The sequence below is a fragment of the Eptesicus fuscus genome, chromosome 4, assembly GCF_027574615.1.
Source record: "Eptesicus fuscus isolate TK198812 chromosome 4, DD_ASM_mEF_20220401, whole genome shotgun sequence".
Lineage (NCBI taxonomy): Eukaryota > Metazoa > Chordata > Mammalia > Chiroptera > Vespertilionidae > Eptesicus > Eptesicus fuscus.
Window position 1 is genome coordinate 9,432,681 of NC_072476.1, and position 27,633 is coordinate 9,460,313.

At 44.3% G+C, this 27,633-nt stretch overlaps 2 protein-coding genes across 2 annotated transcripts in view; one reads left to right on the top strand and one right to left on the bottom strand.

Moving 5' to 3' along the window:
- The window catches only part of KATNIP (katanin interacting protein), a 203,661-nt gene extending 202,642 nt beyond the window's left edge, over window positions 1–1,019 (bottom strand). The window contains exon 1 of the mRNA XM_054714549.1: window positions 999–1,019. Within this exon, the coding sequence (XP_054570524.1) occupies window positions 999–1,005 (7 nt within the window). The 5' untranslated portion in view covers window positions 1,006–1,019. The remainder of the gene's footprint in view (window positions 1–998) is intronic.
- Window positions 1,020–1,257: 238 nt separating this feature from the next.
- GTF3C1 (general transcription factor IIIC subunit 1) overlaps window positions 1,258–27,633 on the top strand; it is an 86,843-nt gene continuing 60,467 nt past the window's right edge. The window contains exons 1-6 of the mRNA XM_028134129.2: window positions 1,258–1,507; window positions 9,303–9,512; window positions 13,685–13,861; window positions 14,751–14,894; window positions 22,914–23,010; window positions 27,008–27,131. Coding sequence (XP_027989930.2) covers window positions 1,287–1,507; window positions 9,303–9,512; window positions 13,685–13,861; window positions 14,751–14,894; window positions 22,914–23,010; window positions 27,008–27,131 — 973 coding nt within the window. The 5' untranslated portion in view covers window positions 1,258–1,286. The remainder of the gene's footprint in view (window positions 1,508–9,302; window positions 9,513–13,684; window positions 13,862–14,750; window positions 14,895–22,913; window positions 23,011–27,007; window positions 27,132–27,633) is intronic.

The following is a 27,633-nucleotide window of genomic DNA, read 5'->3' on the forward strand; positions in this document are numbered from 1 at the left end:
AGACATTAGCCTTCCCATCTACAAAATGAGAATACCAGCATAGCCTATTTTTAGACTGCTTCCAATGGTCAATTCCAAGATTCTAATCAGGGACCCCTAAATGGTGGCCCACAGCTTGCATCTGGCCTTCAGATGGGTTGGCCCTCATGGTGTTTTGAGAGGTGCCCCAAAAAAGTAATTGGCAGTAGCTGAGTGAGAAGCCTCCCTTTCAGACGGATTGATTTTCAGTCACAGCCCAATCCAGCCCACTGGGCTTGCCCTTGCAGATACCTGCATTTGCAGCATCTGGAATGGAGGGTCTCTAAAGCCCCTTCCGAACCTCAAACTCCACAATTCAGCTCCAGAGACAGTGTCTGTCTGGGTTCCTTTCTCACTCTGCCACTTGCTGGCTGGCTGGACGGGGGCAAGTTATTTCACTTCTCTGAGCTTCAGTTCCCTCATTTGCAAAGTGGGATGACAACACTCAACTCAAAGGGCTATGATGAAGCTTCGCGAGGTGTTGCTTGACAGCACGAACGGAGTTCCTGGCTCTGAACAGTACTAATTATTACCGTCGAGGCACAGAAGAGAGTATTCCCTAGTCTCCGCCCACCCCTCCCAGACCAAGTCCCGTTTCCCAGCAGGTGGACTGCACGCCCCATGAGGTTTGCCGCCACACCGACTCCCATGCCGACTCCCATATCCCACAAGTCCACATCCTAGGACTCACAAGAGCCTCCTCAGACGTTTACTTCTTTCCCTACCCAGACCCCTTCACTGAGCCCCGGCCAGTACCGGGTTCCTACACGACCACTCCCCCAGCCTCTCCTCCCCATCCCGGACCACTAAGGCTTCCTTCCCCTCAGACCCGAGACCACCTTGGGGCAGGCAGTGGTGGTCCAGGGGTCTGTAGCTTGGCATTCTGCCCGCCGGGGGAGGGGGGCACTGGGGGAAGGGAAGCCTGAGGAGAGATGGGAGAATAACTCCTCGACCTCCCGGAGGAGCCAACGAACACTCACCGTCCATCCCTAGAGGCGGTGGTTCCGGGTGCTCAAACCGGAAGCGGTCTCTGCACTGTTTGCAGTTCCCCTGGTTACTGCGGGTTTGCGGACCAATGGCGGCGGAGCTTCACTGGCTGAGCCCGCCCTCCAAAGGGATGACGTTACGTAGGCGCTCTGAAACTCCTCCTCCGATCGCGGGGTCCGACCCGCCTCCGGAGTGGCCCACCGTCGTGCGCAGGCGCGCTGGACCGGGGTCCTCGGCGGCGCAGTGCGCAGGCGCCCCGGGCGCTGCTAACTGAAGTAGCAATGGACGCGCTGGAGTCGTTGTTGGACGAGGTGGCCCTGGAGGGGCTTGATGGCCTGTGTCTGCCCGCGCTGTGGAGCCGCCTGGAGACGCGCGTGCCGCCCTTCCCGCTGCCTTTGGAGCCCTACACGCAGGAGTTTCTATGGAGGGCCCTCGCCACGCACCCGGGCATCAGCTTCTATGTGGAGCCTCGGGAGCGACCCGACCTCCAGCTGCAGGACCGGTCAGCGGCTCGGCCTGGCGGGCGCGGGCGGGCGGGCGGGCGGGCAGGCCCAGAGCCGGGGTCCGATGGAGCCAAAGGGGACCAGGTTCTGATGGAAGGAAGGTGGAGAAAGGAGTGGAGCCGTCGGAGAACCGGGGGTCAAATGGGGGTGGGAGCTCTGTGTGAAGCTGATTTGGGGTCCCTCAAGCCTGGCGGGGCCCCTGCGTCTGATGGAGTTGGGGGTCATGGTCTGATGGATGTGGGAGTCGTCTGCTGATGTCCCATTATATCCGTGTGTAAGTTTGGGGTGATGGTGAGCAGGACTGGGGGATATTATTCAAGCTTCAGAGAGTATTTCCTCTAGAGTGGAGGGTGGGATTGGAGTGGGAAAGCAGTTCAGGCCAAGACCAGAGACAGGTCCTGGCGGGTAGCTCAGTGGGATGAAGCGTCGTCCCCATATGCCCCTGCCAGGGCACATACAAGAATCAACCAATGCATAAATAAGTGGAACAACAAACCTCTCTCTCTCCCTTCCTTCCTTTCATTCTAAAGTCAATAAATTTTTTTAAAACACTGGGGACAGGAGGAATGAGATCTGTATAACAAGCTTAGCAATAATAATAATAATAATAGCTAGAATTTATTGAGTGCTTATTATTGGCCTGGCACTATTCTAAGACCATGTTGTGGGAGCTTCAGGAAATTAAACCCAACTTCATCCTCACAGTGACTCTAGGAGGTGGATGCTGTTACCTTCCCCATTTTGCAGAAGAGTTAAGGAAGAGAAAATAAGTAAATAAGCTGTCCAGTTAGGGAGATTGTAAGTGACTGTGTGTTGATTTGAACGCAGGCCATCTGTCTTCAGAGTCTTTGCTCTTAAACCATGTTGTGAGGAAGAGGAGAGGTTGCGAGAGGCAATACTGTCCCAAAACAAGACTTGGGTTTAGTTGGCCAGTTGGCAGAGTATTCTGAACAGAGAACAGCAAATGTGGAAGCCTGGAGGAAGAGAAATGAGTTGTTTGGTGGAAGTGTAGAACTGGAGGGAGGGAATGAAGAATAGTAGTTGACACTTAAATGTATGCTTATTGTGAGCTGGGACTGTTCTAAGATCCTGACATATAGCAAGTTAGTTTTTACAACAACCTTAAGAGGTAGGTATTATTATCCTTATTTTCCTGAAGAGAAATTGGAGGTATCAAAGAGGTGAAGTGACTTGTTCAAGGCCATCAACTAGTGAGGGCATAACTCAGAATTTGATTACAAGAAGCTTGGGTACAAAAAAATACTCTGTCCTTATTAACCAAATTGGACTGGAGAAGTAATCAAAGGTGTTTTCAGCCCTTAAAGAGTTGATCCTTTACCAAAGGACAGTTGGAAGCCTCTGAAGGGAGGGTTAGATTAGGGGCAGCGAGGGAAGTTGAGAGGTTTTTAGTAATCCAATCATGAACAACCAGTTATGGTTTAGTTTACCATAGTGGGGTTGAGAATGAAGAGATGAGGCAGAAGAATCAAGAGCATTTGATGACTTATTGGATGTGGGGTAAAAGGAAAAGTGCGAATCAAGGATGATGAACCTCCTGTTCCTGATGTGTGGGCACCTGGGTGAATACTGATGCCCCCTTCACTGAGGTAGGGGACAGAAGAGCAGCACAGTGGTTGAGTTTGGGGCGAGGTGGGAAAGGTGTTGAATATACTCTGAGACACATTGTGTTTGAGATTCCTTTGGGTTATGCAAGTGGAGATTCTGTTTAGTAAACACCTGGCTTCAAAGGAGTGAAAGCAGGTCAGAGGGGGAGGGACTAAGCTAGGCATGTGGAGTCATCCCATATGGCTGGTAATTAAAGCTGTTGGCTAGGATCATCCATAAGAGAGAGCGTAGTGGGATTAGAAGCCTTAAAACATGGCCCTCGGGTACACCTACATTTATTTATTTATTTATTTATGTATTTATTTATTTATTTATTTATGTGTGTATTTATTTTTCTGGCAGACAGGGTAATAAAACCATAACTTTTGAGGTTATCTTGTCTACGAGAGAAATCTACAAGTTAATGTGTAACTTTATGGTGTCTGGGATCTAATCGAGTAGTAAATAGCAAGTTTATTTATTACTTTTTAAATCTTTATTGTTGAAAGTATTACATATATTCCTCTTTATCCCCCCATTAGCCCCCTCCAGCCCACCCCCACTCCCCACCCCAGGCTCTCACTGCCCATTGTCTGTGTCCATGGGACATGCACATATGCATACAAGGTCTTTGTTTGATTATCTCCTACCCACCCTCCCCCACCCCTTCCCTCAGAGATTCCGCACTCTGTTCCATGCTTCCATGTTTCTGGATCCACACCGTTCATCAGTTTATTTTGTTACTTAGATTCCACATATGAGTAAGATCATGTGATACTTGTCTGTCTCTGACTGACTTATTTCACTTAGCATGATACTCTCCAGGTCTCACCATGCTGTCTCAAAGGGTAAGAGATCCTTCTTTCTTACTGCTGCATAGTATTCCATGGTGTAGATGTACCACAGCTTTTTTATCCACTCATCTACTGATGGGCACTTGAGCTTTTTCCAGATCTTAGCTATTGTAAATTGTGCTAGTATGAACATAGGGGTGCATACATTCTTTCTGATTGGTATTTTGGGTTTCTTAGGATAGATTCTTAGAAGTGGGATCATTGGGTCAAATGATAGTTCCCTGTTTAATTTTTGAGGAAACTCCATACTGTTTTCCATAATGGCTCCACCAGTCTGCATTCCCAACAGCAGTGTAATAGGGTTGCCTTTTCTCCATATCCTCGACAGCACTTGTCATTTGTTGATTTGTTGATGGTAGCCATTCTGACAGGTGTGAGTTGATACCTCATTGTCGTTTTAATTTGCATCTCTCTGATGATCCATGACTTTGAGCATTTTTTCATTTGTCTTTTGGCCATCTATATGTCCTCTTTGGAGAAGTGTCTATTTAGGTCCTTTGCCCATTTTTTAATAGGATTGTTTGTCTTCCTTCTGTTAAGTTGTATGAGTTCCTTATATATTTAGGATATTAACCCTTTATTAGATGCATCCTTGCCAAATATGTTCCCATATAGTGGACTCCCTTTTCATTTTGTTGATGGTTTCTTTTGCTGGGCAGAAGCTCTTTATTTTGATATAGTCCCATTTGTTTATTTTCTCCTTAGTTTTCTTTGTCCTAGGACAGTGGTCGGCAAACTCATTAGTCAACAAAGCCAAATATCAACAGTACAACGATTGAAATTTCTTTTGAGAGCCAAATATTTTAAACTTAAACTATATAGGTAGGTACATTGTTATTAACTTAATTAGGGTACGTGGTATTTTGTGTAAGAGCCACACTCAAGGGGCCAAAGAACCGCATGTGGCTCGCGAGCCGTGGTTTGCCGACCACTGCCCTAGGAGATATATCTTTAAACATATTGCTACGAGAGATGTCTGAGAATTTGCTGCCTATGGTTTCTTCTAGGATTGTTACGGTTTCAGGGCTTACATTTAAGTCTTTTATCCATTTTGAGTTTATTCTTGTGTATGGTGTAAGTTAGTGGTCCAATTTCATTTTTTGCTTATATCTCTCCAATTTTCCCAACACCATTTATTGAAGAGACTGTCTTGACTCCATTTTATGCTTTTGCCTCCTTTGTCAAATATTAATTGAGCATAATGGCTGGAGTCAATTTCTGGGGTCTCTATTCTGTTCCATTGACCTATATGCCTGTTCTTGTGCCAGTACCAGGTTGTTTTGATTATGGTGGCTTTGTAGTATAGCTTGATATCTGGTATTGTGATTCCTCCAACTTTGTTTTTCTTTCTCAAGATTGCTGTGGCTATTAGAGGTCTTTTTTGGTTCCTTATAAATGTTTGGAGTATTTGTTCTAGATCTGTGAAATATGCTGTTGATATTTTAATAGGGATTGCATTGATTCTGTAGATTGCCTTGGGTAGTATAGACATTTTAATGATGTTCATTCTACCAATCCATGAACATGGTATAATCTTCCACTTGTTTATATCTTCTACCTCTTTCTACAACATCCTATAGTTTTCCCAATACAAGTCTTTTGCCTCCTTGGTTAAGTTTATTCCTAAGTATTTAAAAAAAATTTTTTTTGGAATGGTAAATGGAATTGCTTGTTTAGTTTCTCTTTCTGAGAATTCATTATTGGTGTATAAAAAAGCCATTGATTTTGGGGTGTTCATTTTGTATCCTGCTACATTGCCAAATTCATTTTTTAAATCTAGTAGTTTTTTGGTGGAGTCTTTAGGGTTTTCTATGTGTACTATCATGTCATCTGTGAATAATGAGAGTTTTACTTTCTCCTTTCCATTTTGGATGCCTTTTATTTCTTCTTCTTGTCTGATCACTGGTCTTGAACTCCCAGTACTATGTTGAATAAGAGTGATGAAAGTGGACATCCCTGTCTTTTTCCTGTTCTTAGGGGAGTTTTAGTTTTTGCCCATTGAGTATTATGTTGGCTGTAGGTTTGTCATATATGGCCTTTATCATGTTCAAATATGCTCCCTCTATTCCCAGTTTGCTGAGAGTTTTTTTTTTTAATTTCTTTATTGATTAAGGTGTCACATATTTGTCCTCATCCCCCCATTCCCATCCCACACCCCTCCCCACGGATGCCCCAACCCCCTGTTGAACTTAACCATTGGATAGGCTCATATGCATGCACACAAGTCCTTTGGTTGATCTCTCCCCCCTCCCCCCAACCTCCCCTATCCTCCCTCTGAGGCCCGCTAGTCCGATCGATGCCTCCTTGTTTCTGGTTCTGTTCTTGTTCATTAGTCTATGTTGTTCATCATTTCCCCTAGATGAGCGAGATCATGTGTCCCTAGAGATATACTTATAAGAACTGAATGTGAGACGAGCAATAATAGTTATGCTGACAGGCAAATGAATCAGTCTGTAGTGAGTTTCTTTCTGGACCAACAGTTCTTTAGAGACCCAATTTCAATGTCCACCAGTTCCTTATGTGTACATGTCAGCACTGACCCCTCAGCTCTGGATGGTGGACAAATGGTGGTAACGTAGGTCCGACTCCCTCTGGTTTGGTCTCGGCCGGACCCAGGGGCACGGCTTCACCCGGACTCAGGGGCACGTGGCCTCACCCAGACCCAGGGGCGCGTGGCCTCACCCGGACCTAGGTGCGCAAGGCCTCTCCCGGATCCAGGGACACATGGCCTCACCCAGACCCAGGGGTGCGTGGCCTCTCCCAGACCCAGGGGCGCGTGGCCTCACCCGGCCCCGGGACCCAGCCTCACCCGGATCCAGGGACACATGGCCTCACCCAGACCCAGGGGCGCGTGGCCTCTCCCAGACCCAGGGGCGCGTGGCCTCACCCGGACCTAGTGCTGAGAGATTTTATCAAAAATGGGTGTTGGATTTTGTTAAATGCTTTTTCTGAGTCTATTTATACAATCGTGATTTTTTAAAAATTTGTTTATGTGGTGTATCATGTTTATTGATTTGCGAATATTGTACCAGCCTTGCATCCCTGGAATAAATCCCACTTGGTCATGGTGTATGATCTTTTACTAGTAAATCCCATTTGGATCCGATTTGCTAATATTCTGTTGAGGACTTTTAGCATCTAATGTTCATCAGGGATATTGGCCTTTAAGTCTCTTTCTTTGTAGTGTCTTTTATCTGGTTTTGGAATTAGGGTAATGCTGGCCTCATAAAAAGAGTTTGGAAGTGTTTCTTCCTCTTGGATTTTTTGGAATAGTTTGAAGAGTATAGGTGTTAGTTCTTGTTTGAACATTTGGTAAAACTCCCCCGTGAAGCCATCCGGACCTGGGATTTTGTTTGCTGAGAGTTTTTTTTTTATTATTACTGCTTCTATTTCATCAGTTGTTGTTGGCTTATTCAGGTTTTCTGATTCTTCCTGATTCAGTTTTGGGAGATGGTATTTTTCTAGGAATTTGTCCATTTCATCTACATTGTCCAGCTTGTTGGCATATAGTTCTTCATAGTATTTCCGTACAATTCTTTGTATTTCTGTGGTAACAGTCATTACTTCACTGCTTTTATGATTTTATTTATTTGGGTCCTCTCTCTCTCTCTGTTTTTTGATGTGTCTGGCTAATGGTTCGTCGATTTTGTTTATCCTTTCAAAGAACCAGCTCTTGGTTTCATTGATTTTTTTGTGTGTGTTCTGTGTTGTTTTTTAGACTCTATGTCATTTATTTCTGCTCTAATCTTTATTATTTCCCTCCTTCTACTTACTCTGGGCTTTCTTATTGTTCTCTTTCTAGTTCTTTAAGTTGTAGGGTTAAATAATTTACTAGTATTGTTGATTTTTCTTGTTTTTTGTGGTAGACCTATAGGCCTATGAACTTCCCTCTCAGGACTGCTTTTGCTGTATCCCAGAGATTTTGGATTGTTGTGTGTTCATTTTCATTTATTTCTAGGAAGTTTTTTATTTCTTTCTTGATCTCTTGGATAACCCATTCATTGTTCAGTAACATGCTATTTGGTCTCCATTTGTTTTATTGTTTTTGAGTGTTTTTAATGTAGTTGATTCCTCATTTCATTGCACTGTGATCTGAGAAGATGCTTGATATGATTTCATTCTTTTTCAACTTGTAGAAACTTGGTTTGTATCCTAACATGTGGTCTGTCTTTGTGAATGGTCCATGTGCATTTGAGAAGAATGTATATTCTAAGGTGCACCTACCTTTAAAGGCTGGATGGACAACTAGGAACCTTCAAAAGAGGACTGGGAAGATGTGGCTGGAGAGAGAGAGAGCAGCAGCCCAGAGTGGTGTCCTGGAAGCTGGGGAAGATGTGATTTGAGAATGGAGGGGTAAATAGTGCAGAGGTCACAGAGAGAGCAAGGAAGAAAGGGTTGAAAAGTGTATATGGGCCCAGCCAGTTTGGCTCAGTGTTTGAACATCGACCTGTGAGCCAAGAGGTCATGGTTCAATTCCAGGGCATATGCCCCAGTTGCAGGCTCAATTCCCAGTAGGGCGAGTGCATGAGGTTGCTGATCAATGATTCTCTCTCCTCATTGATGTTTCTATCGCTCCCTTTCTCTTCCTCTCTAAAATCAATAAAAATATATATTTAAGAAAAGTGTAAAGGGGATTTAGCTTCAACTAGTGTAGGATGTGAGCAAGATTTCTAAAGAGAACTTGACAAACTTGGCTGACTGGATAAAAGAAAAATCCACAAGTCAAAGATGTGTCTCTGTTGTTTATGAGAGGCAACTGGGAGAATGTGGTACCGGGAGGACAAGGAGGGACTTGTGGGAGGAAAGAAGAGGCAGTCATAACTTCGGTTTTGATTTCATTGAATTTGAGGTATGTAGTAGACAATTGAAGATGGGACTGATGTTTGGGAGGAAATAGAGTATTAAGTATTTAATAGTGAAAATTGTTAACATACAGGTGATAATTGAAACCAAAAAAACGGATGAAGGTTCTAGAGAGATCATTAAAAAGAGATGGAAAGATGACATCTTATGGGAGGAAAACCTTGGAATCATTAAGTCCAGACGTGGTGGTTTGGAGACTAGGCACCAGGTTTGTAGGGAAACCAAAAGGCCATCGCTCGGGCCAGGATGGTGATTCTCGTTCTAGCATTCAGCTTTGGGAGTGGCTTTGGGACTCCTAGAAAGGTCTCTGCTTTCTGGGGCAGAGAATACTGCTTGTCAAGATGATCTGCATTTCAGAAAAACAGAGTGGTCTCACTCCCCCTCTCTGATCTCTTCAGGCGGTTCTCAGAACACGCCAAGCATGTATTTCTGAAGCTGAGCTATGTCTTGATATTTGTGCTTTCCTCCTTAGGTATGAAGAAATCGATTTGGAAACTGGAATTTTGGAGTCCAAGAGGGACCCGGACCCTTTGGAGGATGTCTACCCCATTCATATGATCTTAGAGAATAAGGATGGCATCCAGGGCTCATGCCGGTACTTTAAGGAGAGGAAAAACATTACCAATGACATCAGAACTAAGTCTTTGCAGCCCCTTTGTACGATGGTGGAAGCCTTTGACAGGTAACGAACTTGCACCGTCAGAAACTCACAGGACTCTTCCTGCTTTGAAGTCTGAGGGGTAGTCAGTGTGCCAGGATTGGTCTGCGGCCTCAGTGTTGCTCAGAGGGCATCATCCCCACACTATGCCAGTCCTCTACCTTCTTCACTCTGCTCCTGTTGGGGCTAACTTTGCTCAGGGGCACCTGCCATCCTTTCCATTTGTGTCCATAGTCCTAGCACAGGTGGGCCGAGCAGGCAGCTGTCCTTTGGATTAGTGTCTTTCTTTTTTCTTTTTCTTTCTTTCTTTTTTTTTTAATATATTTCTTTATTGATTTCAGAGAGGAAGGGCGAGGGAAAGAGAGAGAGAGAAACATCAATGATGAGAGAGAATCACCGATTGGCTGCCTCCTGCATACCCCACTCTAGGGATCGAGCCCATAACCCAGGCATGTGCCTCTGGTCAGAATCAAATCCGGGACCCTTCAGTCCCCAGGCTGACGCTCTACTCACTGAGCCAAACCGGCCAGGGCTCTTTTTCTTTTTGTAATATATTTTTATTGATTTCAGAAAGGGAGAACGAGAGAGAAAGATCAATGATGAGAGAGAATCATTGATCGGCTGCCTCCTGCACATCCCATACTGGGGACCGAGCCCACAACCTGGGCATGTGCCCTGACTGGGAATCGAACTGCAACCTCCTGGTTCATAGGTTGAGGCTCAACTACCGAACCCTATTCGCTGGGCAGATTGGTGCCTATCATTCTCTGTCCAAGCTGGACTCTGTGCTGCCCATTGGTCCTTTTGTGAGTCTCCATTCAGGGCCCCGGTTTCTGAGACTAATCCAAGTTGCCCCCATCCCCACCTTCCTTTCTACTTCACTGAACATGGAGAAGCTACCTGAGTGAAGTCTCCTAACTTCCACCTTCTTCCTCAACTTGTAGACTTTCCCACATTTCTTTCCCCAACCCTCATCTCAGGGGAGATGAAAAACTGGCCATGTAATGAATTCATTTCTTCCCCCTTTCCTCCCCTTCTTCCTGGCCCAGCTCTTTCCTCCCCTCCTCCCTGGCTCATGCTCTTTCCTACCTCTGCCAGTTAGCTCCTTTTCCCCCTTTATTTTCAGTACTGCTTGTCTGCTGGTGCTCTGTCCTCAGCACATGAATGTGACTTGCCTTTCTTACAACAGGACTTTCTCTTTACCTCACATTCCCTACAAATGTAGCTTTCCCTCTGCCCGAGGCTGCAGCCATAGTTTTTGGAAGAAGTAGCTATACTCACTTCACTCTTTCCCCCTTCACCTCTTCTCCCCTCCTCTGTCCACTGTGATCCATTTTTTCCTTTATGACTTCACCAAAATCTTATCCTCAGATCCCTATGAACAAGCCTGGGATACTGTTAGACCAGGCTTTAAAGGGCCTGGTCTACACTGTCAGATCTTCACATTGCCACCTCCTCTTCCAGTTAGCTCCTTTTTCTCCTGTGCCCCCTCTTTCAGAGCTTCTATTTGAAGAGGCACTATGGTCATTGCCAAGTTGGGCAATGAGAGAGAAACACTGATGTGAGAGAGACACATTGATTGGTTGGTTGCCTTCCGCACACACCCCGACCAGGGCTGCGGATCAAGCCTGCAACTGAGGTGTCTGCCCTTGACTGGAATCAAACCCAGGACCCTTCAGTCTGCAGGCAATTGATGCTCTAGCCACTGAGCCAAACCAGCTAGGGCTTAAGGATTTTTTTATTTCACTCTTTCCTCACCAGATTATAAACTCTTGAGGGCAGGAAGTGTGTCCATCTCGTTCATAGCTGTATCTCTAGGATCTAGAATATACCTGGCACAAAGTTGGCTCCTGAAAACGCATGTTGACTAATGGATAGCCTGTTGGGTTTGAAGTTGTAACCTGTGTCATGGAATCTAAATTCCCAGCATGGCATTGAAAGGCCATTCAGGATGTGGACTCAGCTGGCCTTGAGTTTTCTTTCATTCTGCTTTCTAGCTTACACCACACTTTAGCCTCCGAATATGCCACATCATTTGCCTCCCTGAATAGGCAAGCTCCTCCATCCTGTGAAACCTTGCAACATCTGCTTCCTTAACATTTGCCCACCCAGCTTACTGCTAACTCAGGAATCACCTCCTGTGAAAGTTTTCCCAAATGACTATGCACACGCTCTAGTCACACACATAGGCTTGAATTGGGGCCCTCATGTATGTCATTTAAAAGCCTTGACTGCCAGAGCTGCTTCGCCAGAGCAGTTATCACATTAGTCACTGAGTCATTTTCCTGTCTTTCTTTCAGTAGACTGAGCTCCTTGAAGGTAGCTACTGAAAGACTTTATTTATCTTGATATCTCTGGTACTTTGCATGGTGCTTAATCGGTATTTGAACTTAGCAGGAGTCATTGCATCAGCTAATTGAAATCAGTGGACTTTGATAATACAGGGTAGTAACTAATCTGATTAATTTTTTAAAGAAATTGTTTTTAACCCTCACCTGAAGATATGTTTATTGATTTTAGAGAGAGGGAGGGAGAGAGAGAAACATTGATGTGAAAAAGAGACATCTATCAGTTGCCTCCCGTATGTGTCCTGACAAGGGATCGAACCCACAACCTTTTTAGTGTACAGGACAATGCTCCAACCAACTAAGCCACCAGGTCAGGGCCTGAGTAATTTTTAAAGCAGAAAATTAGTTCCTTAGTTTTCAAACTTCTTTTTCCTAACTGACTTCTTCCAATTTAACTTAATGAGCCTGCTTTGAGAGGAGAGAGCACAGATCCTAAGTTTGTGACATGCAGACTCTCACATATGTTCACAGCCACATCCTTTTGAAGATGGACTATGCAGATTTCTACACTTTTGTGGAAGATTAATTATAGATTACAAAGTGAAGGAAGCTGCAGTTAAAATGAAGACAACCTCTTCTTTTTTCTTGTTGTCTGGGTGGAGGGAGAAGCGAAGGCATCAGAGTGGGTGGGTGGGAGGAAGGAGAACAGTCAGACTGAGTGATGTGACTGAAGGCAGACATTGTGGTCGGGATCACAGGCTGTGCCGAGTAGACGCTAGCTCAAGGCCATGGGCCCTCACCTGTGGACCCTTGGTGACTCATCCAGGAAAGGGAGCTCCTCCGATTGGGTGTATCTCGATGCTCAGGAGTGAGTAAGTGGGGGGTTCTTTGCCTGCACACCTCGTGTGATCTCTGCCACAGAGCTTGGACCCCAAGAGTGCATGAGTGGAATGGGCCAATCTGCCCAAGATATGCATTTAAGTTAACAGACAAGGCACAGTGGTGGGCCTGTGAGGCGTCAGCAGAGAAGTCAGTATTCTCAGCCAGGGTATCCAGTGCCTTGCTAGGAAGTGTTGTTGGCCACTTTTTCAGGCATTTTTCACTTACCAAGTCAGTGGGAGAAACTAATGATTTGTCCAGGGTCTGATCTTTAACAGACAACATACAGGCCCAGCGATTACACAGTCCAGTGGTTTTGACTGAAGTTTGCTTTATCTGTCTAGTTCAGTAGGCTAGTTCATTCACGTAACAAATATTCACAGAGCTCCTACTGTGACCCACATTCATTCTAAGCTCTGGGTATGTCCTGGTGCCCCTCTCATAGAGGTTCTTAATTGAAGAGGGGGAGACAGACAGGTCTCTCTCAAACATTATATATCACCATTTCCGAGTGCTTGGTGCCATGAAGAATGTGGAAATAATGGTCAGAGGTGGGGAAAGGACTCTGGTTACCATTTGGGGGAAGGCCTGAGGAGTTGACATCTGAGCAGTGACCTGAATGATGAGAAGGAACAGTCGCTTAAAGACCTTGGGGAAGAGCAGCCGGGAAGAGGAAACAGCTTGTTTCAGGACCAGCAGGGTCATTGTGCTCAGGGGCAGAGCCATGGAAGGGGTGTAGGGCAGTCCAGTCCCATCCCTGGTGGGGAGTTGGGGTTTTGGTCTGAGTTCCTGGCCAGGCCTGGGAGGGTTTAAACCAGGAATGATGGCATTGGCTTTGCTCACCCTGAACACAATGCAGTAGTACTAAGACTGAAACTGGCTTAAATGGGGGATTCTGAACCTCACAGAAAATGATGATTCTCCAAGCTTCTGCTTTTTCATGTTTCTATTTTCTTAAAATCAAAAAGTTATTTCTTCCTGTGTTAAAAAAAAAAAAAAAGTTAAAAGTTAAATCTTTCTGATTTGCAGGTGGGGGAAGAAACTGATCATCGTTGCCTCCCAGGACATGCGTTACAGGGCCTTGATAGGCTTGGAGGGTGACCCTGACCTGAAGCTCCCCGACTTCTCCTACTGCATTTTGGAGCGATTAGGCCGGTCCCGGTGGCAGGGGGAGCTCCAGCGAGACCTCCACAGCGCTGCGTTCAAGTAAGGCAGCGATTTTCAACTGGTGTGCTGCAAGAAGTTTTAAAACATGCAATACCTGACTATTGAGTTAGGGGCACTAACCTCTTTTCCCTTAGATTGTCAAATTAAAACAAGGACAACAGCCAACACAATAGTCATCCTGTGGGGATGAATCAAAATTATACCTTTTCTGTTTTTTTTGTTTTTTTGTTAGTGGCAAAAAATAGTGTGCTGCAGAATTTTAGTCATTTGTGTGTATCATGAGATGAAAAAGGCTGAAAATCACTGAAGGAAGGGGATGATTTGCTTCTCTGCTTTAAACAATAGGGCTCACTGGTCATTATGCCCTGTGTCTAAACGGGAGCCTGCTGACTTGTCTTCCCTTTTCCTCTTAGCCTTGTCCTCTCGGCAGTCCCCAGTCTATGGTGATTGGGAGCACAATGCTTTCTTTTTGAAGAGACCCTGGGGTGACCATATAACTATTGTCCAAACCAGACATTGAGAATGGGAGGTGGAGCTGACCAGAAGGGGCGCTAAGGAAATGGGCATAAGTTAGGACCATCTGGCAAACCAGGATGTGTGCTCACCCTAGTTATTGGCCATTACAGGATTAGAGGTCCATGTTTGGTTCTCTCCTCCTATTTGATCATGTCCTTATTGTCTCCCACCCCAGCCATCCCTTCCCTCTCTATTTGCCCTGGCCTCTGCCTCCATCTCCCCATCTACCTCTCCTGGAGGTCTGATCCTGCTCCTAGGCTGAGGTTCTTCCAAGACCATTGTCTCATGATGGCTGTTCTCTCAGACTAGCTGGATAGGAGGTGTGTATCTCTGGCACTTATGTCCAGGTGAGAGGCTCTCTACATTGGTGGGTGAAAGCAACCAACAAAATGACACTCATCTTCTCCTCCAGGGTTGATGCTGGGAAGCTCCATTATCATAGGAAAATTCTGAACAAAAATGGGCTCATTACAATGCAGTCACATGTGATCCGATTACCCAGCGGAGCCCAGCAGCACTCAATCCTCCTCCTCCTGAACCGGTTTCATGTGGACAGGTAAGTGTTGTGAGACCAAAACACTCTATACATCTATATTGCAGCCAGGTATATTATGTCTTTAAAAGTCAGAGGCCACATCAGAACACTGCTTTAGCTTTTTAAAAAGGTATTTACTGTGTGTTTCTGATTATGAAAAATAAGTCACGCTTATTTAGAAAACCTGGAAATTATACAGAAAAGAAGGTTAAAAATGCCTGTAACCCCACAGCTTAGCAATAGGGACTTAATATTTTGGTGAAGTTTTGGGGGAATGTAAAATTAAAAGTAAATAAGTCAAATTTGATATTATGGTGACAGAGTTGAGGTTGAATTGTATCAATTTAAAATTGTCATGTTTTTGCAACATGCAGCCATCTTAACCTGTAGATGAGATGGTGAGGTTCTCCTCAGTGATCACTATGTTGCCATTTAGCTGTGTGTCATAGTCAGGCAATACATCGAGCTGATAAAATAGTCCATTCTGAGAGCCAGAGAGTCTGGGAGTGGGTCTCTGACTCTTTAATCCTCCCTGTTGGGGTATAGAAATGGGGGAAAGAAATGTTCCGCCACCCTGCAGAGCGGTCTCAGCCTGCACTTCACCACCCCATTCCGTCCTTTGTGGGAGGGGCAGAGACCAGGGTGGAGAAGGGTTAAGCTGGTGCAGGGCCTGGAATGAGTGCCCTTGGGAGAGTCAGTGCGAGCCCCGTGCCTGGCCACCAGTCCTCCATGCTGGAGGAGGGCAGTGTCAAGGGAGAGTTGGAGGGCAGTGAGCAGACCCTTTCCTGGGCCACAGGGACTGACTATGATTTTCTTACCCCAAATGACAGAGGTCTTGCCCCCTACCCAGGGGCCAGGTGCTCCCCCAAAGGGAGGTAGGATAAACACTCCAGGTTAAGTATAAGCTTTAAAGTTTGCAGTACCCACTACATAGCACAGGGATGGGCCAAAAGGAAGTGCTTAATATGCATGTGTAGACTAACTATTGACTCAGGATTTCCAGGAGTGGAAATATCACTCTGAGTTTGTCTTCGAATCCATGTCTGAGAAATAATACATTAGAGCCCTAGCCGGTTTGGTTCAGTGGATAGACCGTCAGACAGTGACCCCCAGCCAGGGCTCTGGTCGGGGCACATGGAGGAGGCAACCAATCGATGTGTTTCTCTCACATCGATATTTCTCTCTGTCTTTCCCTCTCTCATCCACTCTCTCTAAAAAATCAATGGGAAAATATCATCGGGTAAGGATTAAAAAAGAAAAAAAAAGACCGGAAGCAGTCAGTTCTGCTGCAAACAAGAGAGGCACCACGTTGGGAGGCCTCAGAGACTGGGCACAAAATTCAGACCAGAGCCAGGAGCGGGATTGCTGTGCTCAGTCAATCAATGGATGTTTGGTAAGGATTCAAGAAGACAACTGTCTATGAGCCAGGAAGAGAGCCCTTACCAGACACCAAATCTGCCAGAACCTTCATCTTGGACTTCCCAGCCTGCAGAACTGCTCATGACCATGAGCCCTTTCCCAAGGAGACTGGCGGCCAACAGCAGGTTCTGAGAGATGCGGATATCCAGCGGCAGGAGAGAGAGAACTACATAACCAGACATCCGGAGAAGAGAGACCATGGGGAGACAAAGAAACAGCCTGCATAAGAAAGAAAAGCAGGCATCACCAGAAAAGGAAGTAAACGAATTAGAGGCCAGCAACCTATCAGAGAAAGAATTCAGAGAAATGGTCATAAGGTGGCTGAAAAGGATGGAAGACAAATTCGACAATATGAGTAATAACCAAGAGGAAATGAAGAAGAACCAAGAAGAAATGAAAAATGACATCGCTGCTGTAAAGAACTCAATAGAAAGCATCAAGAGTAGACTAGAAGAAGCAGAGGACCGCATCAGTGAGCTAGAAGACAAGATGGAAAAAATACCCAAGTAGAGCAGCTTCTAGAAAAGAAAATGAAAAAGCAGGAGGAGAGCCTAAGGGAACTTTGGGACAACACAAAACAAAACAACATCCACATAATAGGGGTTCCAGAAGGAAAGGAAACTTAGCAAGGAATAGAAAACCTGTTTGAAGAAATAATGACAGAAAACTTTCCTGATATAGGGAAGAAAAAACCCACAAAAATCCAAGAAGCTCACAGAGTCCCAAGCAAAATGAACCCCAAAAGACCAACGCCAAGGCACATTATAATTAAATTGGCAAACACCAACGACAAAGTAAGAATCTTAAAAGCGGCCAGAGAGAGACAGAAAGTTACATACAAAGGAACCCCCATCAGACTAGCAAATGATTCCTCAAACTCATCAGGCCAGAAGGGAATGGAATGAAATTACAAAGTCATGCAAAGGAAGGGTCTCAATCCAAGAATACTGTACCCAGCAAGGCTATCAATCAAAATTGAAGGTGAAATAAGAAGCTTCACAGACAAAAAAGGGCTAAGGGAATTTATCACCACCAAACCAGCAATGCAAGAAATGCTAAAGGGTCTGCTGTAAAAAATAAATAAAAATAAAGAAATAGAAAGCGAAGAAGAAACACAGGAGTATAGAATAAAAATGGCGACAAATAAGTACCTATCAATAATAACTTTAAATGTAAATGGATTAAATGCCCCAATTAAAAGACATAGGGTAACAGATTGGATAAGAAAATAAGACCCAGCCCTGACGGGTTTGGCTCAGTGGATAGAGCGTCGGCCTGCGGACTGAAGGGTCCCGGGTTCGATTCCGGTCAAGGGCATGTACCTTGGTTGCGGGCACATCCCCAGTAGGAGGTGTGCAGGAGGCAGCTGATCGATGTTTCTCTCTCATTGATTTTTCTAACTCTCTATCCCTCTCCATTCCTCTCTGTAAAAAATCAATAAAATATATTAAAAAAAAAAAAAAAAGAAAATAAGACCCATATATCTGCTGTCTACAAGAAACCCACCTCAGAAAAAAAGACACACACAGACTGAGGGTGAAGGGATGGAAAAATGTTTTCCAGGCGAATGGAAATGAAAAAAAAGCTGGGGTAGCAATACTTATATCTGAAAAATTAGATCTCAAAGTGAAGGACATAACAAGAGATAATGAAGGCCACTTCATAATACTAAAGGGAGCAATCCAACAAGAAGAAATAACTCTGGTAAACATATACGCACCCAATACAGGAGCACCCAAATACATAAAAAAACTCCTGGAGGATATCAAGGGAGAGATTAACAGTAATACAATCATAGTAGGAGACTTTAATACACCACTATCAACACTGGACAAATCCTCTAAACAAAAACAATCAGCAAAGAAACATCGATCCTAAATGACTCACTGGACCAGATGGAATTAATTGACATCTTCAGAGCATTTCACCCCAAGCCACAGAATATACATTCTTCTCAAGTGCACATGGGTTATTTTCAAAGATAGACCATATGTTAGGACATAGGCACAGTCTCTCCAAATTCAAGAACATAGAGATCATATCAAGCATCTTCTCAGATCACAATAGCATAAAACTGGAAATCAACTACAATAAAAACAATCCAAAGAAATCAAACACATGTAGACTAAACAGCATGCTATTAAACAATGACTGGGTTACCAGAGACATCAAGGAAGAAATAAAAAACTTCATGTCAACAAATGACAATGAAAACACAACAATCCAAAATCTGTGGGACACAGCGAAAGCAGTCTTGAGAGGGAAGTTCATAGCTCTACAAGCCTACTGCAAAAAAACAAGAAACAATGGTAATAAATTATCTAACCCTACAACTCAAAGAGTTAGAAAGAGAGCAACAAGAAAAGCCCAGTGTAAGCAGAAGGAAGGAAATAATAAAGATCAGAGCAGAGATAAACGACATAGAGACCAAAGAAACAATACAAAAGATCAACAAAACCAAGAGCTGGTTCTTTGAAAGGATAAACAAGATTGATGAACCTTTAGCCAGACTCAACAAGAAACAAAGAGAGGACCCAAATAAACAAAATCAGAAATGAAAGAGGCGAAATAACAACAGACCCCGCTGAAATACAAAGGATTGTTTCAAAATACTATGAACAACTCTATTCCAACAAACTGGACAACCTGGAGGAAATGGACATATTCCTAGAAAAATATAACCTTCCAAAACTCAATCAGGAAGACTGTAAACAGCTCAATAGGCCAGTAACTATGGAAGAAATTGAAGCAGTCATCAAAAAGCTTCCAGCAAACAAAAGCCTGGGGCCAGACAGCTTCACAGGAGAGTTTTACCAAACATTCAAGGAAGAACTAAAACCTATCCTTCTCAGACTATTCCAAAAAATTCAAGAGGAAGGAACACTTCCAAGCTCCTTCTATGAAGCCAGCATCACCCTAATACCAAAACCAGATAAAGACAACACAATGAAAGAGAATTATAGGACAATATCCCACATGAACATAGATGCCAAAATCCTCAACAAAATTCTAGCAAATCGGCTCCAGCAGTACATCAGAAAGATCATACACTATGACCAAGTAGGATTTATCCCAGGGATGCAAGGATGGTACAATATCCGTAAATCAATAAAAGTGATACATCACATAAACAAACTGAGAGATAAAAATCACATATTCATATCAATTGATGCAGAAAAAGCATTTGACAAAATCCAACACTCTTTCTTGATAAAAACTCTCAACAAGGTGGGAATAGAAGGATCATACCTCAACATAATAAAAGCTATATATGATAAACCCACAGCAAACATCATACTCAATGGACAAAAACTGAAACCATTTCCCCTAAGAACAGGAACAAGACAGGTATGCCCACTCTCACCACTCCTGTTTGACATAGTACTGGAAATATTAGCCATTGCGATCAGACAAGAAGAAGAAATAAAAGGCATCCAAATTGGAAAAGAAGAAGTAAAGCTATCCTTGTTTGCAGATAACATGATACTGTACATAAAAAAACCTGAAAGACTCCATCAAAAAACTACTAGACTTAATAAATGAATTCGGCAATGTAGCAGGATACAAAATTAACGCCAAGAAATCTATGGCCTTTCTATACAACAATAATGGACTTATAGAAAGAGAGACTAAAAAAGCAATCCCATTTACCATCGCACCAAAAAAATTAAGATACCTAGGAATAAACTTAACTAAGGAGGTAAAAGACCTATACACGGAAAACTACAGGACACTGAAAAAAGAGATAGAGGAAGATGTAAACAGATGGAAGAACATACCATGTTCATGGATTGGTAGAATCAACATCATTAAAGTGTTCATACTACCCAAAGCAATCTATAGATTCAATACACTCCCCATTAAAATACCAACGGCATATTTCACAGATTTAGAAAAAAACTTTCCAAAAATTCATCTGGAATAAAAAAAGACCCCGAATAGCCACAGCAATCCTGAGAAAGAAGAATAAAGTAGGAGGGATCTCAATACCAGATTTCAAGCTGTATTACAAAGCCCCTGTTCTCAAAACAGCATGGTACTGGCATAAGAACAGACATATAGATCAATGGAATAGAATAGAGAATCCAGATATCAACCCAAACCAATATGCTCAATTAATATTTGACAAAGGAGGCATGAACATACAATGGAATCAAGGCAGTCTCTTCAATAAATGGTGTTGGGAAAATTGGACAGATACATGCAAAAAAATGAAACTAGATCACCAACTTACACCATACACAAAAATAAACTCAAAATGGATACAGGACTTAAACATAAGACGGGAAACCATAAAAATACTAGAGGAATCCACAGGCAGCAAAATCTCAGACATATGCCGAAGGAACTTCTTCACTGATACTGCCCCTAGGGCAATGGAAGCTAAAGAGAAAATAAACAAATGGGACTACATCAAAATAAAAAGCTTTTTTACAGCAAAAGAAACTATCAACAAAACAACAAGAAATCCCACTGTATGGGAGAACATATTTGCAAATGTTATCACTGATAAAGGTTTAATCTCCAACATCTACAGGCAGCTTATACAACTTAATAAAAGGAAGATAAATTATCCAATAAAAAAAATGGGCAACGGACCTAAATAGAATCTTGTCAAAAGAAGACAGAAGGAAGGCCAAGAGACACATGAAAACATGCTCAAAGTCACTAATTATCCGAGAGATGCAAATCAAAACGACAATGCGGTACCATCTCACACCTGTCAGAATGGCTATCATCAACAAATCAACAAACAACCAGTGCTGGCGAGGATGCGGAGAAAAAGGAAGCCTCGTGCACTGCTGGTGGGAATGCAGACTGGTGCAGCCACTGTGGAGAACAGTATGGAGTTTCCTCAAAACACTGAAAATGGAACTCCCATTTGACCCAGTAATCCCACTCCTAGGAATATGTCCTAAGAAACTAGAAACACCAATCAGAAAGGATATATGCACCCCTATGTTCATAGCAGCACAATTTACAATAGCAAAGATTTGGAAACAGCCTAGGTGCCCGTCAGCAGATGACTGGATCAGAAAACCATGGTACATCTACACAATGGAATACTATGCTGCCATAAAAAAGAAGGAATCCCTACCATTTGCAGCAACCTGGATGGAATTGGAGAACATCATGCTAAGTGAAATAAGCCAGTCAATAAAAGAAAAATACCACATGATCTCACTCATCTATGGATAATAAAATTATAAGCTATTGAACAAAAAGATAGATACAGAGACAGTAAAGCATCAAACAGAAGGTCAAATTACAGCGGGAAGGTTAGGGAGAGGTGGGGGAGGTAAGAGATCAACCGAAGGACTTGTATGCATGCATGTAAGCATAACCAGTGGACACAAAACTCTGGGGGGTTAGGGCATGTATGGGAGTGGGGGCAGGGGGGCAATGGTAAGATATGTACACATATAATACCTTAATAAAAAAAAGAGAAAAAAAGAATACATTAGAGAGAATTATACTTTGATAATTCGCATTTTAATTATTTAATCATAACATCCACTGGTTATATATTTTATCACTGAACTCATAAATGGCGTGTAGCCTGTGATCCACAAAGAACATGGGGTGACAGCTGTAGGTAGAAGAGAGAACAATGGACTAAGTCAAATTCGTATTGAAATCTTTGCCCCTGGCCTGGCTGGCGTGGCTCAGTTGTTGAGCATTGACCTATGAACCAGGAGATCACGGTTCAATTCCTGGTGGGCTGCTGGCTCGATCCCCAGGGTGGGATATGCAGGAAGCAGCTGATCAAGGATTCTCTCTCATCATTGATATTTCTATCTCACTCCCTCTCCCTTCCTCTCTGAAATCAATAAAAATATATTTTAAAAAATAAATAAATCTTTGCCCCTGACTTAGGCAGTCACCTGGCCTCTCTGGACCACTGTTTGCGCTTCTGTATGAGGGCCATGACATGGTGCTTGGTACTAGTTCCTGTTCAGTAATTCTGTGTCTTTGTTCATTCTTTCATTCCTTGAGGGGCAGTAAAAATGGAGAAGTGGCTGTGGTCTCCGGATCCCATACAGAAGCCCTCCCTGCCTGTAGCCTGTAGGCAGTTACAGCCCAGCTCTCCTTCCCATGCTGCACTGGCCACAAGGCTCCTTTCTGCACCCTCCCCCAGCTCCCTCAGGCACACCGTGAGAGCCCTACTCTCTTGAATAGTAGCTTCCTTTGGTGGCCTTTAGCTTGGAAGCATTTTCTGTGACATCTGCTTCACAGTAAACATGCAACCGAAGGAGGGATCTGTCACTCCAGTGACGTCAGGAGTGGAAACCTGGGCTTCAGAATCCGAGTGGTGTTGTGATCTAGTGAGGAGAGCACTGGATTGGAGAGAGGCGGCCTAGGTTCACACTCTTTATAGAATAACCTGTCCTTCCCCACCAAGTGATTGACAAGGAAATATCAATCTAAACTTTAAGGTTTTATCAAAATGGAATGCATTTTAAAGAATCATTTCAGTAGTTTTAGTGTAGAGTCTGCCACTAGTTAGGCGCCCTTGGCCATGAGACCAAACCGCTCGGAGCCCAGCCTTGAAACCTTGCTTTGAAACTAGGCGGTCTTTAGTAGTAGGTTTGAAAAGTTGAACCGTTTTGTTTCTCACAGGAGGAGCAAATACAACATCCTCATGGAGAAGCTTTCGGTGATGCTGAGCATGCGGAACAACCAGATCGAGACACTAGGAAAGCTGCGGGAGGAGCTGGTGAGCTGCCGGAGCTCCCGGGTGCTGGGCTGGGCTTCCCTACACCAGAGCACGGAGATCTTTAAGTGTAGATCGAATGAGTTGCAATTGAAAGCCCTGCTATGGTCTTGAATCCCTAACCATGAAATAAGTGGGGTTTTCCTTTGTTTTATAAAACAGAAAATTCTCAGTCCCTAACTTGCATCCTTCTTGCTCTTGACTGACTTCCATTTCCCCCTGGGGTTTTTGCCCTGAGGCCTGCTGTAAAAGTTCAGCTGGAGTGGTAAACCTGGGCCTGTAGATTTACTTTCATAATTAAGCTTGTAATTTTGTTCCCAGTGGTTTTATAGTGCCATAGCAGTGACTTTACCAAGAAGGAGGTGAGATGACATGGGGAGAAACGCAGTCACTGACCTGCTTCATCTTTGGGCCCTAGAATAGAGGCAGTGAGGAAGGGAGAACGAGAGGCAGGAAGCATGGAGGTGGTGCTGCTTCCAGTCGGATTTGAACAGTTAAGAAAAAGCCAAATTAGAAATGGGAGAAAAGCAAAATTGCCCTGTAGGTTAATAGGACTTGAAACTTGAAATTTAAAGTCAGGATCTTTGAATAACAGGAATCAGAAGTCCTGCTCACCTTGTGCTGCCTCAGTGGAGCTCTCCTTGTTCAGAGAGGAGGGATCTGCCCCTCCTGCTGGATTCATTGCACGCCCAGGGGTCTCACGCAGAGCTGACAAACTGCGGCGTGTGGGCCACATTTGGCCTGTATATTGTCAAAAATAAATTTGACCTAGCTTTTTTTTTTAATTGAGATTTCACCTAAAAGAAATCTAGGTTTCCAGCTTCCCTTGGAATATCCAAAGCTCTGACAGGCCTGAGCCTTCAGGCTCTCATGACAAAAGGTAGCTGGAGCTAGCTGTGCCCTGGCCAGCTCCCCGCAGGCCCCCCACCCTGTCACCTTTCAGACACCGAGGCTGAGAGTCAGTGCGGTTTGTCCTTACGCGTGCACTGCTGTTTGTGGTAGGAGAGAAATATTTTTCTATCGGAAACTCTATCCATAGTAGAAAAATACAAGATAGACTGTTAAGGCCTCTTAAGAGACCCTAATAGAAATGAAGACATTCCCTGCATGCTTAATGAATGAATATCTGCCCACTTTGTTCTTTGTATTTCTTGTCCTGCCCATGCAGACACTGGAGACTGAAACCCTTTGCCCACTGAGTCACTTGGTGGGTGGGAGAAAAGGAGACTGAGCTGGGTTGGGCTGGTCTCAGGTCAGCACTATGGACTATCTAAGCAGCAAGATTTAACTGTTACAGGACATTGTTTCATTCAGTCCTTCAACAAAAACTTAAGTGTTAACTTTGAGTCAGAACCATGTTCCACACTAAGATGAGAGCAGTGAATGAGGACGACAGTCTCACACTGTCAGGGAGCACTCTGACTGGAGGGGCAGCGGTGAGCACTCACTGAGGCTAGAGTGCTACCCAGAAAGATATGTCTGAGCCGGCGAACGGCGAGGGAGCTTTCTGCAGAGCTGGGAGACCTATAGAGCAAGTCCAGAGCTGGGCGTTGAAAGTGAGTGCTCCCAAAGCAGACGGGAGAAATGGCCTTGCGGGTGAGGGAGAATGGCTCGAGCAAAGTGTGGAGCTGTGGAGGCTGTGGGACTTCTAGAGGTCAGCTGAGAGGGAAAGTTGGGGCCACATTGAAAGGCCTAGAGTACCAGGCAGGGGAGTTGGGACTTTAGCCTTTAGCCTGAAGTGCTGTTCAAGAAATGTGAAGAGTGTTGAGGAAATGAACTGGTGAACTGAAGAGAGATGGGAAGTGGGCAGCGAGATCAATGCTCTTGCCTCAGGCCCGGTGGGCAATTGGCTGGAAATGTTTGGGAGCCATTTTGGAGGTGACACTAGCGGGACTGGTGAGTGACCAGAGCCAGGATGTAGAGCTGAACGAAGGAGTCCTGTCTGGTGTGCATGAGCACCGCTCAGAGAAGTAGACTGGAACTTGAGGGCCAGCTCATGAGACCAGGGACTGTGCCTTCACAGCGGACCCCCCACCATGAGGAGAGTGCCTGGCCCACAGTAAAGGCTAAGTGAATGGTGTGAAGGAATGTATGAAAAAAGTCAAGTACAGAAAGAGATCAAGTTTGGGTGAGGATGAGATAGACAACAAATTTGATTTTAGGGTTTATTGAGTCTGAGGATCCTCTGGAACATTCATTTGGCAGCTGGAAATAGAGGTCAGAGTGACCTTGGCAGGATTTAGTGAATACTTAGCCTGTAGATGAGGTTGATGACATGAATATAGATGCTAACTTTAGGGGGAAGATGGTGGAGGAGGCTCCTATTCTTTCTCTCTTTGCCGGGCAGACTGTAAGTCCTGGATGGCAGCCCCCAGAAGGCAGGACTACATCATTCTCCCTGCTTAGTATGGGCCAGGGCCCAGGACCATATGTCGAGGGCTGGGGTTTGATGGATGAGTTTCCAAAGGGTCTTTCCACGATGCTGGGGGCTCAGCTAGATTAATGATAGATGCCATTTCCAAGCAAGGGGGTTTGAATGAGCCATATGTGTGTCATCTGTATTTCTTTGATGGCCATATGTTCTGCCGCCCAACAGCTAGAGTGCTGGCTAGTCTGGGAGCTGATTTCGCATTTGCGGCAGCAGCAGCCCACAGACATTTGCACCCTCTCTTTCTCCCAGGGTGTAAGAAGAAACCTGTATGACCCAGCTAACAACTCTTAGTCCTGAGTGCCTCCTGCTGTCCAGTCCCTACCTTACAACAGTGGTGACTTGCCTCACTCTTCCAGGGTTGCAAAGTCAATTGGCAGCAGCGGCCGGGGAGGGTGTGTAAATGTGTCAGACAGGTTAGGCGTAGAAGTGGAGAAGTATGGATTGATACTAGTATGGATTCAAGAAATATTTCATTTTCTTCTTAACTGTCATGAAAGAAAAGCAGCACAAAAATGGTGATAAATGGAAACTGACCTTCAGCCTCACTGTGCAAGGGCCGAGTGGGAGCGTGAAGGCGCTGGTACCATGGAGACCGGGGCCTGTCTGGAGGGAGCAGCTGTCCTCGGCTTCCGCTGGCTGCTGCTGTGAACAGTCCTAGGATTTATTGCCAGATCTTGTTTTTCAAGAGAAGCCAGAATGTGGATTTTTATATGAAATCTTTCACTTTTCAATGTTGGCATGTGAATTACTTTTATGTGAAAAGACATGGCCAGTACAGAGGCTCATTGCAGGTAACCGCTGCAGTTCAGGTGCACGTACAGTCACTGAGGTTTATCACTTGCAGAAATGTGACTAAGGAGCAAATGGGGAACTACACAGATAGACTAAAATTTAAAGAATGGTTTTAATATTTTTATCTACTTGTTCCACTGCCTGTGGGAGGTGTGTATATGCATTCATAATTAATACACTTATTTGATTGAAGTCAAAATAGTATGAAAAGGTATACAGTGAAAAGTCTCCATTCTCTACCTCCCTCTGCCTCATTCTCACCCCTGTATATCCTTCCAGGATCTCTAAGAAAATCCCTTTCCCCCTCTTGTAATCAAAAGGTAGAACTGTTAGTATATTGCTCTGGACCATTTTGTGCCCTTGACAGTATAGCTTAGCAGTCTTTCCTCATTAATACCGCCAGTGTGTTCTCATTCAAGATGACCAATTAATTCAGGTCTCCAAATTGTGCTCATTTACATGATTCTTTATTTTTTTATTTGTATTTTTTTAAATATGTTTTTATTGATTTGAGAGAGAGAGAGAGGAAGGAAGAGGGATAGAGAGATAGAAACATCAAGAGAGATACATCATCGATTGGCTGCCTCCTGCACACCCCGCCACTGGGGACCGAGCCCGCAACCCAGGCATGTGCCCTGACCTGGAATCAAACCGTGAGCTCCTGATTTTTAGGTCAGTGCTCAACCACTAAGCCACACCAGCTGGGCTACATGCTTCTTTAATAGTTTTCAACACCTTGCTTGTACCTAACAGTAGCTTTAAATTTTGTTTTGGCAGGGGCTGTGCGAAAGGACGTTTAAGCGTCTGTACCAATACATGCTGAGTGCTGGTCTGGCAAAGGTGGTGTCTCTTCCCTTACAAGAGATTCACCCTGAATGTGGACCTTTTAAGACAAAGAAAGGTAAAGGCAGTCTCGGCTCTCTTCTCTGGGCTTCATGAACGGCTTTCACTCCTCCCTTCTAAGCTCCAGCCCGTCTCTCTCCTCACGTCTGCCTGCTGGGGGATGATTTCACATATTTTTCAGCTCTATCTCTCTGTGCCTGGTTAGGATCTTCTATATAAAAAGTGCTCAGGAAATGTTTGCTGAAGGAAAGTTTCTTACTTCTGGGAAACTTCTCTATGTGGCTGTCCCTCTAACATCTCAGATTCACGGTGGACAAAGAACCGGGTCACCTTGTCCATCTACACTGAGTGCACTGTGCTGCATGGTCCCGTTATCTAGGCAGTGCCACCATTTCACACGTAAGACAATTAAAGTGAGAGATGCTGAGTAACTTACATAAGGTTGAGCAATCTGTAAGCAGGAGAGGTAGGACTTAAACCTTTTTAAAAAGTTAAACTAAGGACAATGGCCTATAAAACTTTAAAACCTTCCTTCGTCCTTTATTTTTCCCTATTCCTGA